General features: G+C 37.4%; 4 protein-coding genes and 1 non-coding gene across 6 annotated transcripts in view; 1 reads left to right on the top strand and 4 right to left on the bottom strand.

Annotated features, from left to right (window-relative positions):
- LOC105161744 (1-aminocyclopropane-1-carboxylate oxidase homolog 4-like) overlaps positions 1 to 2354 on the top strand; it is a 3067-nt gene extending 713 nt beyond the window's left edge. Inside the window, exons 3-4 of one of the 2 annotated variants that reach the window (XM_020693928.1) lie at positions 36 to 406; positions 843 to 2354. In XM_020693928.1, coding sequence (XP_020549587.1) covers positions 36 to 406; positions 843 to 1097 — 626 coding nt within the window. In that variant the 3' untranslated portion in view covers positions 1098 to 2354. Of the gene's footprint in view, positions 1 to 29; positions 407 to 842 lie in introns of both variants that reach the window. The other variant, XM_011079543.2, reaches the window with a different exon arrangement.
- Positions 2214 to 4562, bottom strand: LOC105161743 (40S ribosomal protein S14-3). The gene is made up of 6 exons (XM_011079542.2): positions 4406 to 4562; positions 3385 to 3504; positions 3222 to 3267; positions 2842 to 2927; positions 2636 to 2765; positions 2214 to 2480 (listed from the first exon to the last, which is right to left on the bottom strand). The coding sequence occupies exons 1-6, from the start codon at positions 4406 to 4408 to the stop codon at positions 2413 to 2415; spliced, it is 453 nt and encodes a 150-aa protein (XP_011077844.1). The 5' UTR covers positions 4409 to 4562; the 3' UTR covers positions 2214 to 2412.
- On the bottom strand, positions 4789 to 4868 carry TRNAL-UAG. The gene has a single exon. It is a non-coding gene; the product is annotated as a tRNA-Leu (tRNA).
- LOC105161741 (protein ORANGE-LIKE, chloroplastic) lies at positions 5735 to 8269 on the bottom strand. Its single transcript, XM_011079540.2, has 8 exons — positions 7913 to 8269; positions 7611 to 7728; positions 7412 to 7528; positions 7159 to 7245; positions 6991 to 7067; positions 6759 to 6886; positions 6477 to 6610; positions 5735 to 6124 (listed from the first exon to the last, which is right to left on the bottom strand). The coding sequence occupies exons 1-8, from the start codon at positions 8143 to 8145 to the stop codon at positions 6047 to 6049; spliced, it is 972 nt and encodes a 323-aa protein (XP_011077842.1). The 5' UTR covers positions 8146 to 8269; the 3' UTR covers positions 5735 to 6046.
- Positions 8945 to 13951, bottom strand: LOC105161742 (sorting nexin 1). Its single transcript, XM_011079541.2, has 11 exons — positions 13779 to 13951; positions 13512 to 13664; positions 12695 to 12830; positions 12042 to 12175; positions 11413 to 11487; positions 10809 to 10968; positions 10494 to 10627; positions 10331 to 10399; positions 9996 to 10075; positions 9477 to 9537; positions 8945 to 9395 (listed from the first exon to the last, which is right to left on the bottom strand). Exons 1-11 carry the CDS (start codon positions 13788 to 13790, stop codon positions 9189 to 9191), a joined length of 1221 nt encoding a protein of 406 aa, XP_011077843.1. The 5' UTR covers positions 13791 to 13951; the 3' UTR covers positions 8945 to 9188.

The raw sequence follows: 14292 nt of genomic DNA, 5'->3' as shown, positions 1-14292 counted from the left end.
AGCACCCTGGCACGATTACGTCTCCGTGGGGCTGGCGCCGGCGGCTGTGGCGCCACCAGCGGATAGGATTCCAGCCATGTACCGCCGCGAAATTGCAGCATGGGACAAGCATGCAGTGGAGCTTGGGGAGATAGTGGCGGGGCTGCTGTCGGAAGGGTTGGGATTGGATCCGAAGAGGCTGAAGGAATTGTCTTTGTTCGAAACCCGGATATTTGGAGGGATGTTCTACCCATATTGTCCGCAACCCGACTTGACGGTGGGCCTTTCGGATCATACAGACCCGGGTGTGCTGACCATTTTGTTGCCAAATCAAGTATGGGGTTTGCAAGTGATGCATGGGGGAAAATGGGTGGACGTGAAGCCTCTCCCTGGTGGATTGATCTTCAACATTGGAGACTTTCTTGAGGTACCCCATTCCTCATATTACAAAAATGTCCATTAAATTTGAAACGCCATGATGTCGTTGCCTTTATATTTTACATTACACATATATATATATATATATATTTCCTTGTAATACCATATTGATAGAGGTCATACTCTCAATGGTTGTTCTCGAGTTATAGGTGATAAATCAATATTACACATGAGTAGAAGTCTTGGAGTCGCTCCCAACCAGAATACCCAGACAGTCAAGTTAGAAGTATAAGTCAATAGATCATAAATATATAATAGGAGAATTAAGATGTAATCTTAGATCATATATTTTCTTACTCATAAGGCGATATTTGTAGGTTTTGGCCATGTGTAGCCCAACGGGTGTTCTCAGATTGTGTCGTGTGTTTGTTCTGTGCACGACTACTTTTCCATTGTATGTGACAATTTGTGTTTGAACTTTACAGATTGTGTCCAATGGGGAGTACAGAAGTGTGCAGCACCGGGTGCTGGCAAACTCGCATAAAGAACCACGGGTCTCAATAGTGCATTGGTTTGATGTCGGCAATTGGGGTGATTCTGATGAACACGGGCCGTTGCCTGAATTGATCTCACAAGAGAAACCTGCTAGGTACCGGAGATTCACAAAGAAAGAGTATGTTGAGAACTTTTACAGTAAAGGACTTGACAGCAAATCTCTGGTGGAAAAGCTCAAATTGTGAATACCAGACGAAGTAGCTGTCAAGAAGCATTTTTATCTTTGCCCTTTGATTTTTCTGGTAAAAATATTCCGCAGGCCCCAGACTTCACTTGGACCGGAAAATTTCTCTGTACTGTTGGGTTTCTAGAGTTACCTTTGAAACAATAAAATCTTTCTTACTGTTTGAGAAAGAAACAACAATCTAAACTCGTTTAATTTTAAGAAGTGATGAGATTCAAGCGACAACAACTTCAATCCAATGTGAAATTCACCCAGGCGACGTCTTTTCTTTGGTAATAAAATGATAACAAATTCACCAACATAAAGAGGGTTGAACAGATAAGCCAGGAAGGTAGCAGTTCAAGAAATCAAACATGCATTCTATTCAATCTTTCCTTCCCCAATTTGAATGGAGTGTGGCGTTTGATGACCTTGAAATGAAGATAATTTTCCAATGCAGCCAACAATGAAATTTATCCTTAGTCCGGTCAATGCGAGACCCAGATACCCAATCCCTGAATCCAGATGGTCCAAGAATCATCTTCACCATCAGAAGTGAATCAGTTTAGGAAATGACTTTCTGAAAGTTCAAAGTTTACGAAGTTGACAGTCATTTGGTTGCCTCAGTTTCGGCTTGAGTGCCTGGTGTCCATCCTGTTGATCCTCCTGCAGGCACCACCACACCTTCTTTCCTCAGAAAATTTACCTTCACAGAAGCCAGCGTTAGTGTTGATTTTAGTCCATTAGGGATGCGGTTTTTTCCCTCACAAAGCATGAGTTTAACCTCGTAAAACATTGTGAATTTGTGCTCATGACCATGGGCACCGCCCATGAAAATTAAGTGCAACAAAATGAATCCAGCTGAAAATGTTAGAAGTATGGCGTATAATAGTTATCTCCCTCTGCATTCCACGGAAGTATTGGCACAATCAGGATGGCAACAATGGATTACATGTAAGAACATCAGTTAAATAAAATAATTGGATATTTCAGAGTTTGAAGTAAAAGTTTTGGCTTTATGGAGAACCACTTGTAATTAGAACGTCCGGATTTAAGGCATCCCACTCCCAATGAACGAGTCAAGTCTTGCATGGGGCTGTTTATACACAACAATGTAACAAAAAGCAAACATTTCAGATTCATATAAAAGACTCGGCACTATTACTTGATCTTGTTTCAGCAAAATCACTATCTCATAATTGGTCGATGTCCCACATAATCAAACACCAACATAATTCTTGTTTAAACTAGTTCGATGCTAAATAGGAAGAGTAAAATATGTTAACTTGGAAAAATGTCCCAACAGCAACTCCAAATATGCAGACCACGACAATGAATTACAGCCTCCTTCCCCTTCTACCACCCTTTCTCCTGGTGCTGTCAGTTGGAATCGGGGTCACATCCTCTGAAAGGGAACAAAATATCAGCAGAATACAAATAATTTACAAAAGAGTTCGTCTTACATAAACAAACCCTGAACTCAAATAAACATTGTAACATATTATTAGGTCTGAAACTCTTGCATTAGAAGATTCAAAGAAATCAAAAAAATGCTCATACCAATACGACCAATCTTCATGCCAGAACGGGCGAGGGCTCTAAGTGCAGACTGCGCACCAGGTCCAGGAGTCTTGGTCTTGTTGCCCCCAGTAGCACGGAGCTTAATGTGAAGAGCATTGATGCCAAGTTCCTGCAATTTCCGTGTGTCAGTTAATCACAAGGACTGCTACAAACCAACATTGTGTTTAGATGGAAGATTACAAAACCTTGCATCTTTGAGAAACATCTTGTGCTGCAAGCATGGCTGCATATGGAGAGGATTCATCCCTGTCAGCCTTCACCTTCATACCACCTACATCCCAAAGCAAAATGCATTCAGATTCACAATTCAGAAACAAAAACACGCCAGAAGTGATAAATATCACAGGAATCAACTAACTCATCATTACATAGGAATCTTTGAAAATATAGCATACATCCAGTAGAAGCAAAGGCCCCCATATAGAATCTAAAACAAAAGAAATTTGCATGCCGGCATTACCATCGACTTTGACTAAAACTAAAATACATGCATTTTCCCGAGCATGATGAATACAACAATCAAAAAGCTTTCATATAAAATGAAATTCGAACCAGCTAACAATACCTGTAATACGAACCATGGTTTCCCTTCCAGATAAATCAGTCACATGCTGCAGAAAAAAAAGTCAATGCAATTAACAAATTGCAAAAATCATATCCTAATATTACGCTTTCTCCTTACTATATTTACAAAGATAATAGAGAGTTTTAACACTTTCTATACTCACAATGAAGGTATCATTGAAAGAGGCAAAGATGTGGGCAACACCGAAAACTAATTCTCCATCCCTAGTGGCAGGCCCAAGAGTGACATTCTCTTCCTTGGGCTCCCTGGTCCTTCTCTTAGACTATTAAAGTCAAGAAGAAGATTATTAGTACAAAAAACCCAATGAAATGGCAAAAATAATCAATATGATAGAACTAGTATCATTGAGATTATGATCCATTTGTACTCAGTAAAGAAGAATGCTAGTGCAGATTTGATTACAATTTTTTCTTCTTTAAAGGAAAAGAAGCTAACCTCTTTTGCCCGGGTGAGCTAGTAAGAGTTAAATACAGTGCAAGCTAAAGAATCCGGGTGAGCTAGTAAGACTTAAATACAGTGCAGCTAAAGAAAGGACGGGTAAAAGAAGATGGAACAATATCAAACGTTTTGTTGGAATTAAGCATAAAGAACAGCTAATCTCCAAACTGAACAATTCAGATAAAACCACACAATGCCAACCAAGAACAAATTGCCAAAAATTCATCTAATGAAATAAGATTATAAATTTCCCATCATGCTTTTTCCCAAAATATAGCCGTCACAGCAAGTTACCCAACAGAAACAACCATAGCCTACACTTCAATCCAACGAAGGAGCATTTAGAATTTATATGAATCTACATAAGAAAATTCATTTGACACCGACGTGAGCACATAGAAATTCAATTAGCATTACCAGCATCACATAAAAAAACAGAAAGATCAAAAGAAAGCTTAAACTCTCAACAGAGTCTAAACAAGCAAAATTAGCAAGACGAATCTCGAAATAAATACATAGAGCAAGGAAATTCAATTAAGCCGTATTAGCAGCATCACATTAAGGGGAAAAAAAGGATCAAAACAAAACTTAAACGCTGTACAATGTCCAAACAAGCAAGATTAGCAGAATGAATCCCGAACTAAATAAACAAGAATCACCCTTTCACATATATCTATGTACGGGAAATACAATCGAACACATGTGTCTTATGTTCAGAGAAATACCATGGCTCCGACGACTGAGAGAAAGTGGCTTTAGCTGCTTCTCAACTCTTGAAAACCCTAATGGCGCAGGGTGTGGTGATATGTAAGGCTCGGCCTTTATAGTTAGGGTTTTTGAACCGGTGGATATTGTATATTACCGTAAATGCCCATGCCTTTTGTGTTTGTTTCTGATAACTCCTACAATTGATAGATAAAACGCTGCGGAAATAAACTTTCGATATTCTCACTTTTCCCCCATGTACTTTTTTGATTTTACGAATTAGGTCCTCCAGAAGGTTTCAGGATTTACGTATTTGGCAACGGAAGTAAAAAGAAGTAAAAATGAAAAAGAGAGAGAGAAGAAATATTCAAAAATAAAAAAGATAAAAAATTTATAATAAATTTGACAGCTGTGGGATTTGAACCCACGCCCTTTCGGACCAGAGCCTAAATCTGGCGCCTTAGACCACTCGGCCAAGCTGTCGTCGTTTGCTGTTCTACTCGCAAAGTAAATTCTCATTCCGGTTTTTTTCTTTTACTTTTTTAAAAGATAGATTTGGTCCTCTAAATTTCATACTTTTGATATATTAACCTTGTAACTATACAGTCATCAATTTTAGTCATGTATGTATTTCGATAAAACACATTAAATCCAATATATTTTTCGAATGTGACACTTTTAATTTTATTTTTGGTTGGAGACAAAAAGAAGTCAAAAAAAAAATTAAGTAAACCTCAAGCTCATGTTGATGAGAAAACTGAAAACTTCGATTTGTTTTATCTTGTATTGAAAAATGCCCAAACATGAAACACAAGTAGTGATATATCCTCAAAATCCAAACCAAAGTTTTCAGTTTTCTCTCCCACTTTCAAACCCTAATTTGTCACAAAAATCTCCCATAATTCTCCTCTTGATAATTGGCAATTTTTCAACGTGTTTTGAGAATTCTTCAAATTGTTTATTTGAAGAAATTATGGAATTTTTAGTAGGATTAAATATTTTTTATGCAATTTCATTTGGAGAATTAGCGGCTTTGTTTGATTTTGTTGGGAAACATCAAGTAAATAACACATGCAAACACATGTCTCCCCCAAAAAACTCACTCACAACGTTAAAGAATTAAAAGTGTCACATTTGAAAATCATATAGGACTAAATATTTTTTATTGAAATATATAGAACCAAATTTGATTATTATATAATTACAGAAATAAATATATCAAAGGTATAAAATTTATAAGACCAAATGTGTTTTTAAAAAAGATAAAAGAACCAAAAGTGTAACAGTCCTATACTTGCACGATGAAGAATGAAAGTTTGCCTAAAAGTCCTAACATCAAAGCATAGGCACGACAAAAATTCATTTGTGATCCATACACAACATCAAGATGCTCTCCGACCATCAAAAGCTCTCTTTCTACTCATACAGACTGATGGGTCACAGCTCTATTACCACCATATCAGAAACTCAAAAATCATTCAAGAAACCGCATCAGCGTTGCTTTTATTGCACAATGTAAATCACTGTTCCACTTCATATTATTACATCTCCATGTTTCTGTATGCTCTTCTTGGGATACACTTCTTTGGTTGGTAAACATAGTTAAGAGTAAGGTATCAGCAGACAGCTTTCAAGACCAGCACTAGGAGGCGCTTTGCTTTCTAGTCAAATGGTTCTATTCGAGGGTCGTGCTCACTTGCCATCATCATCCCGGTGCAGAGGCATGTCGGGCACATTACCTGACATACATACAAAGAAAATGGAGTTATCATCAATGTGTTGAACGCCCATTTCTCACAAAGTTTAAACTATTGAGGAAAATTATTTATTATTTAATATTTAATATCTCACAAGCAGGCCATAAGAATTATGTGAAGCCTTAGTAGGTGAAATCTTTTTTCATAAATGGGTGGATGTGTTAGGACTTAGGAGAATCATTTGATATTTAATATTTCTGGCGTATTCTGATTTGAGAATTTAGTGTATTTTCTACTCTGACGGTTGAATCACACCAAAAGATAAGGGAACGGCTACTAATTAAACTAGCAATTTTAGCACTGTGATATATTGCCTGACTACTAAACTACATACCTTTCCCGCCCCTGAGCAATTTAGACACCTTTTGGTAGTGGGGGCACGCAATGGGCGGTCAGTTGCACTTGTTATTATAGGTTCAGTGGACAAACACAAACCACTTGCAGAACACCGGGCACATGCCAAGTATCCTGTCCACATACCATAACAAAAGATTAATCATATGCCGTTGGTCAAGAACAGGCCTTAGTCATTAAACTAAAATGAAAAGATGATGCCAAGTTTGTCTAAGTTCAAAATGCAGAACATAATCATATATAATCTAAGCTAAACACCTACCAGTTCCGTGGCAGTACTTGCATCTTTTCTTCTCTTGTTGCTCAACATTGTTAATCTCTAGCAGCATCAGTGCTGAAATAACCCCCACCGCCCCGCCTGCAAACGAGGCCACAATAGGATCCACCTGACTGAAATAAATTTTAAGCAGATGCTTCATAATCCCATTGCATATCCAGCATAAGTTTTGACCCACAAACGAATCTTAAACCTATAATCTGAGGTTTCTACATACCTTAACTGCATAGGCAAATGCATGTTGCGTATGAAATCTGCATATGAGGTACCACCTAAACCCAATTTGAGCTCAAGCTGCCAAGTGAAACAATTCAACGGTAAGTTCACCCATCTGAATCTTACATGAAAATCAAGGTCCCACAACTTCTAAAGATCATAAGCTTACAATTGGCGCAACCAGGCCTCCAAAGACAATAATGCCGGATATAAATGAAAAGCTTGTTAAATAGAGCTGCTTCAGTGTCTTCGGTGTCTGTTTCAATAGCATGTATAATTACTTTAGCAAGACTATCAAGAACACGGACAACTCACCTAAAATTTCATGACAAAAAACTAATTAAAGCATAGAATTACTCACATATGCAAATGTTGTAATTATACTATCATGTAGATGAGTAGGAGAGGGATTCAGAAGTTACCACATGAGGAAGAAAGGGAATTGAGGAGGGGATATCCGGCATCTCATCTTCAACTTCACAACTCTCATCCGCAACTTTCATGCTCTTGATACGTTGTTGCACTCTTAGCCTCCTCACCTACAGTGAAGGTAAAAGGATAAAATTATAATGAGAACAGCTTTAGGAAAAAGGAAAGGAAAGAAAAAGTGAAGAATCCCACTTCTTCCATGAGCAGAAAGATCTTATTGCGTCTGCTTCTGATGTTGTCTTGGATTTCCTGGAGCTGCATCTGAACAAAATCCTGAACAGTCTCTGGCCCTTCTATAATACAGAAATTGCTGCAAACAAGTAAATTGAATAGAACCCATAAGCCAGCAAGAGCTAATAAAGATTTCCAACCTTAATTCTTTCCCAATTAACACATTGAATTCGCCTTCCACGGGAATTAGGGGCGGGAGTCAAGAATCAAACAGAGAAACTGGAATTGACAAATTAAGATTAAGAAGAGATTCAAGGAAAAACCTGGAGGTGCTGTCCCCCGAAGGAGTAGCGGAATTAGCGGAGGCATCATTTGGAGAAGAGGAATGGGGGATGAGCTTGGTTTTGGAGTATGAAGTGTTTGTGAAGAAGCAGAGGCGGTTTGGGTTTGGGTTAGGGCGAGTGGTGGTGGGGAAGAAGATGATGGGGTTATGGGGCTTCCAAGAGTTGAGTGATGATGGCAGAGGAGAAAAAAGAGTCAGAGAGAAACAACCCATCTCTCTCTCTCTATCTTCAACTCTGCTCCCTTCCGATCTCTTTCTTGTTCTCTCTGAGAGTCTGACTCTCTCTCGGGGGGTGTGTAGGGGTGGGGGGTGGGGGTGTTTACTTGATGCTTTGTCTGTAAACGGTGAAATGAAGAAGATCCTCTCTGCTAATTCTAAACCATTCTGTCTCCGTCTTTTTCTGCTTCCTGAAAAGGAAAACTTAAGAAGTTTATTGAAAATTATTGCAAGTATTTCAAGAAAAAAGCGAGTAGTCATGTACAAGAAAATAATCACCCACTCAATTTTCCCCCTCTCTCTCTCTCTATATATATATATATTTTGGTCCGGTGCAAGGACAAAAAATTTAAGAAAATTTACCCTTTTAATCATACACGATAAAAAATATTACATTTTTTACCCCACAGTTTATTCATAAGATAAAAAATTATTGCATTTTTTTATCCTATAGTATATAAAAAATGATGATACATTTGATTTTATAAGATAAACATTTACCCCAAAATGCTACAATTTATTAACTTATAAGACCAAATGTACTAAATCCATAACTTATGAGAGCAAAAATGCAAATTCCCCAAGTTTTTACCGTGTAATTCAGATCATTTGTTTTTTTTTTTTAATACAAGGGGGATGGGATGGGGGAATTTGGATTTGAACCCAAAACCTTCTTACTTTAAGAAAAAATGGTGCCAACTCATCCAAATGTTGACGACAATTTAGACAATCTTACTTCTACCAGTTTCACGAATCAAGAGATCTATGTTGAGCCAGTGAAGCGTGCGACAAATTCTAACACCTACAAAATCAGAATTATTACAGAGCAAGGAAAACAAGCTTTTAACAGTTAAGAGGAAAAGTGATCTGCCAATTACATATAGAAGTTACAAGGAAAAAGTGAAATAAGCTTCACTTTGCTTTGGCTCTGTACAGAGTATACAACCTCAGAAATCGGACAATCAAAGGGAAGAACTAGGCCTCAGCACTCTATCACCTTTCTGTACTAGAAAGTATCTCACTTGTGGTCCTGGATTCTGTTAGGAAGAGCAACTTTCGAGCTTGGGAAGAAGGCTTTGCCAGGCTTCACTTATACCTTTTGCCAGCTCTGCCTGACCCTTTGCGAATTCATGAAAAGCGACACCCAGGTCTAATGTTTTTTGCTCTTGAAATCGAATGATCTCTTCATTCATTAGCTTAACAATTCTTTCGAATTTTCTTGTTGCCTCTGCACCATCAGCTTTCAGCTGCAAGACGAAACTAAGTGTCAACATAAACGATGAGGATTCAAGAAAGTAACAAGAAAAATGCATGGGAATGCCAGCTACCTCCTCATATTCACGCTCAGCTTCTGCCAACTTTTCTGACCGCATCAATCGTAGCTTGTTCCTGCAAATAAATATGCACAGATGTCAAAAACAATCAATTATTATGACTAGAAGATCGTTAGCACCAGAAGAAGGGAAGAACAAGAGTCATTTCTTGGGTACTTTACCCAAAAATGCTTCTGACCTAGTGAAGTTTGGGAGTATCAATTTGTTTCATGTTATATCAGATGACATAAAATAAAGTTTATGGCGAACATTTGATTAGTAATTGTCATGTATCAGCAGAAGCTACGAAAACATATACGTGTTGGAAATGCTGCAGACTCAGAGCAAAACAAGAACATGTGTGCTTCAGGACACATACTCGGACCAAATAAAGTAATATTAGACCAAGGGTGTTTTATAAATGTCACAGCAAGCACTGTCCTATTTATTAAGCAAAAGTCTTGTTAGCTTGTTATTGTAATCAATGGGTCATAAATAAAAGTAAGGAGTAAGCCACAAATTCCGAGAGCATACATATCTATTTCCTTGAACTTGATTGTTTCGGCCAGTTCACAATGGTGCCTGAAAGCATTTGCTCTCTCTGCTATTGTAGCCTGTCACAAAAATAAGACAAACTGCCATCAATTTCCTTGCCAAAGTAATAATAACAGTAATACCTGAAGCACAAATGCACATGAAATCATTAAGTAATTGTTGTTAACTCTTTTTTCTTTATTCCACCAAATATTCTTTTTTGTAAGGGAATTTGGTTATTAGTACTTAAGAACATCATGCGTTGCAGCTTCTCTCATATGTTAAAGCCATCCAAATACAGATAAAATTTTGCAAACCAAGAGGCATGAAGTCACCTTAATAGATTGCACCGCTCGAACATAATCTTTTAATGGTTCTTCAAAATTCATCAAGAGGTGCTGAGCCTGATACAAGTACAGCAAAGTTCACAATCATGGAGATTACCAATTCTGAAAATAGTCAAGACAGAAAGAAGAAACTAGCATAGTTAAATCATACTTCTCTCTGCAGCTTAATGGACAAAATCTCTGATTTTGCTCCAAGCTCAGAAAATGCCTTTCCAAGAGCATTTCCTTCGCAGTCACCCAGAAGCTTGACTGCCTTGCCAAATTCTGATAAGGATAGTCCCAACTCTGAAAAAGACAAGCTTACCATCATATGGACTTAAACTTAAAAAAAAAAACAATTTATATATATATATATATATATATAGAGAGAGAGAGAGAGGCAAGAAGGAAGGATGAGGTGGAATAGATATGAAATACTAGCAATTAAGAAATCATGCGTGGTAGCACGAATTCTTCCTGGATATACCTCTGTGTCTCTTTACAAGACGGTAAGCATGCTTCTGGGCTTCAGCTAGGTGATCTTCAAGCTGAAAAATGTAATTCTTCAGTTTCTCATATTCCGGATTTGATTCGTCAACTGGTTTTTCCTTTCCAAGAACAACATCACTCACTTTGGACTGTACATCCTGTCAAATTAACAATTAATGATGCCAACAGAAGCAGAAAATAAAATCTATATCTTCAACCGATTAACTGAGCCAACAAAACCAATATAGCAAGCCACAAGGATTATCTATTTTACAATCAAATAAATGGTCTCCAGATGGTTGTATATCACTTGAGAAAAGCAGATTTTACTCAGCATCTTTCAATGTATCGCTTTATGCTTATAGGGAAAGCAATTGTAGTATTATGAATAAAAAGATATTCTCCGTGGGGTTTTAATTAGCATATAACCAAAACACCTAAGGAGTTGCAGTTCAAAGAAGCTAAGTTCCTCCTTCAATCAGCAAGAACAAGTAGAAACTCCATGTATTGGCGGAAATTAGCAACCAAACAATCACGAAAGCAGCTTTCCTACTATTGCTCAAACTATGATGTTGCTTACTTCTTATGGATTAATGAGATACCTTGAAAATTTGCATCAAATCAGCTGGCTTCTTCTTGAAAATACCAATTTCCATGGACCTTGCTCTTTCCATAGTCTGCAGATCAAGCAACAATATTATATATCAGTTTTAAGTATGCAATTTTGAAGCAAAACATTCATTTGTCAAAAATGTGATGCATCATCAACAACAGGATCTTGCCAGCCAGTAAAGGAAAGTAATCCAACTGAATTTGCCTAGAGTTTTTCAGCAAAAGACGCTATTCCCCTTCTTATTGTTTCAGACTTTTAAAGACTATAGCAACTAAGTATGAGAGATAACCATAAATGGGATGGTTAATGAATTAAAAAATGGCCAACAGCAGGGATCTACTTAACCAGACCTGAAGTACTCTTGCATGATCAGATCAGATCAGATGTAAATTGGAAATTCCAACTGTGTCCTAGTTGCTATCCTGACACAGGCATTGCTGTACCAAGAATGTGGCATGAAACCATAAAGTCCTGTGATCCAAATCCCGACCCACCATAAAAAATGCATATGTGCACTCTCCACATGATTACATCTTTGAAAGAGTATGGTACTGTTCTCCTCCAGGAAATAACTACAGAAATTCCATATCCAAATTTGATATATTGCTATTCAATTACCTGTTCATCAACCTGCAAAAAGGTTCTTAAGTCATCACTCTGTCGAAGTTCATGATGTGAAGCAATCCGGTTGACAAAAACATCCAATGCTTGACGCCTCATCTCAATGAATTCAGCACTAAACCTGAACTTCTCTGTATTGCATACATGAATATCAGACAAATAAAGTGTTAAAAATGCCTGGAGAACGTATAACTATACACACAACATTATCTTCCCTGCACCAGTTCATGTTATGATGAGCTGGTGTAATTGCACAAGTTGACAAACAGATAAATTAGCGAGCATAGTCATTAACAGCAATATATCTCCAAGTCCAATTTGTGAAGGTTATTGTTCATCTCAATGTTTTATATATGTTATGATGGAGGTACCTAAATTAAAATGACATACAGACTATCCTGGTGCAAAGGAGAAGTCATAAATACATACTGCATCAAGTGTCAACAAATAAAATTTCAATATCATTTGTTTTACCAGGAAAGAGTAAAAAGAAACAATATTCAAAGGTAATGTACATGAAAAACAAAGTTCATGAGTAGGTCTAATCATACATCATTAATTTTACAATGGAGAAAGATGATATCTCAGTGGAAACAGCAAAGCTCTAAAACTTATGATGATAAATGAAAGAAAAGTGGTCAGCTAATTACCTACAGTGCTCTTCTCCGGAAGAGGTGGTATGAAGACACCCTTGTACTTTTCGAAAAGGCGATCTCTTAACCAAACAAAATCACTATACCGTCGGATAACAATTTTCTCAGGGCCGTCATACTCAGGCAAATTTGACTGCAAATCAAACTCCAATTTGGTTATCTAGGACAAGGATCAAACTTGGAACTGGGTATATCAAAGAAGTTGGTGTGATGTAGAAATTAGAAAACAAATACAGATATGAATTTAGGAGCAAAGATGCATAGTTTCATCATAACAATTAGCACTGATGGAACTTGAATGAAACTCTGATGGAACTTGAATGAAACTCTGATGGAACTTGAATGAACTTATGTTCATAGAGATCGTCACTGAGAAGGATGTTAAAACATAAACACTTAACAAAATGTATTCTCTGAAAGGTAAACTGGTTTAACTGTTACATTAACTGCCTACGATCATATGAAACTAGAAAATCCAAACGAAGGCTATAGTAACCTCTTCAACCTAGCTTTGCATGGTCACGGAAGCTGAAATTGTTATTGCTATCCAAAGACAGTTAAAACAAAAGAAACCCCTACTTCAGGCATTATATCTTGAATAATTGTTTGGAAGCACCCATGGATCATAATTACCCCAATACCTTTTTAACATAACCAAAAACAAATCTCAATTAAATTGATATCTCAGCTAAATGAGTCATGCGCAATTAAAGTCACGCCCTAATCCATTATCTACAGGAAATTATCGATTAGCCATGTAAACATGCACTCGCCTGCACACAGATTTGCACATGCACAAAGCAATAAATGCCACCTTGGTTATAACTTTGTAGGAGATATAAGCCTGAACTCCATTGCCCATCTTAGCCGGATCGGATACCGATACTGTCAAATACGGAGCCTGCGACGACGGAGATCTAGGGCTTTGCGCCATCGGACTTGATCCACTTCTCTGCTGGGCGTTCACCTTAATTCCAATTATAAATAAAAACAAATAAAATATTCAGTTAATTCCAATCCAAAACCACAATCCCCACGATTGAAATTGGAGAATTGAGAGGCAATGCAAGTATGAGAGTACCGTAGTGATCATGGTCGTTTTGCAGAGAAAGGCGAGACTCACTCTAAAATACGCCCGTGATATGCAGCTTACTGTTCCGGCGACGAGAAAGAGAGCTGGTTGCTGGGTCTGTCTGCTAACGTACGTCGGGGTGCACGTTAAGGGGGGTAGACTTGATATTTGCCCGATGGGCCATGGGCCACGGATTGTATATTCTAGTGGTTTAACCACCCTTTATCAAATCGGGTTTGTTTTGACCCATGCCTCAATCGGATTGGGTCGGGTCGTAGTGACGTTTGTTTGCTCCAGTTGGGCCCTACCTTGTTTTATTACTACAAATTTAAAATTTTAGTTTATACTTTTAATAAAACCAACTTTGTACAGTAAAACCTCTATAAATTAATAACCTCGAAACCATAAAATTTCATTAATTTAGAGAAATATTAATTTATCAATAAATTAATATTTTATTAATAAAAAATGAACTTTTTAAATTCAGAATTCATATATGTTTCATTGATTATATTCATACATC

This window comes from Sesamum indicum, linkage group LG5, assembly GCF_000512975.1.
Source record: "Sesamum indicum cultivar Zhongzhi No. 13 linkage group LG5, S_indicum_v1.0, whole genome shotgun sequence".
Classification (NCBI taxonomy): domain Eukaryota; kingdom Viridiplantae; phylum Streptophyta; class Magnoliopsida; order Lamiales; family Pedaliaceae; genus Sesamum; species Sesamum indicum.
Note: the sequence above shows the minus strand (reverse complement) of the source record. Positions and strands in the feature narration are given on the sequence as shown.

Bases quoted from the DNA above. Each gene is read 5' to 3' on its own strand.
- LOC105161743 (XM_011079542.2), bottom strand. The intron at 3,268-3,384 runs GTGAGTATAGAA...TTTTTTCTGCAG, and splicing joins CTTTCAATGATACCTTCATT to CATGTGACTGATTTATCTGG. The intron at 2,928-3,221 runs GTATTGTTAGCT...TTTGGGATGTAG, and splicing joins AACCATGGTTCGTATTACAG to GTGGTATGAAGGTGAAGGCT.
- LOC105161741 (XM_011079540.2), bottom strand. From the start codon at position 8,145: ATGGGTTGTTTCTCTCTGACTCTTTTTTCTCCTCTGCCATCATCACTC. The intron at 7,529-7,610 runs GTGGGATTCTTC...CCTTCACTGTAG, and splicing joins TCTTTCTGCTCATGGAAGAA to GTGAGGAGGCTAAGAGTGCA. The intron at 7,246-7,411 runs GTAACTTCTGAA...CTATTGAAACAG, and splicing joins TTCCCTTTCTTCCTCATGTG to ACACCGAAGACACTGAAGCA.
- LOC105161742 (XM_011079541.2), bottom strand. The intron at 12,831-13,511 runs GTGGCATTTATT...TTTGATTTGCAG, and splicing joins CCTACAAAGTTATAACCAAG to TCAAATTTGCCTGAGTATGA. The intron at 9,396-9,476 runs GTAGCTGGCATT...TTCGTCTTGCAG, and splicing joins CTGAGCGTGAATATGAGGAG to CTGAAAGCTGATGGTGCAGA.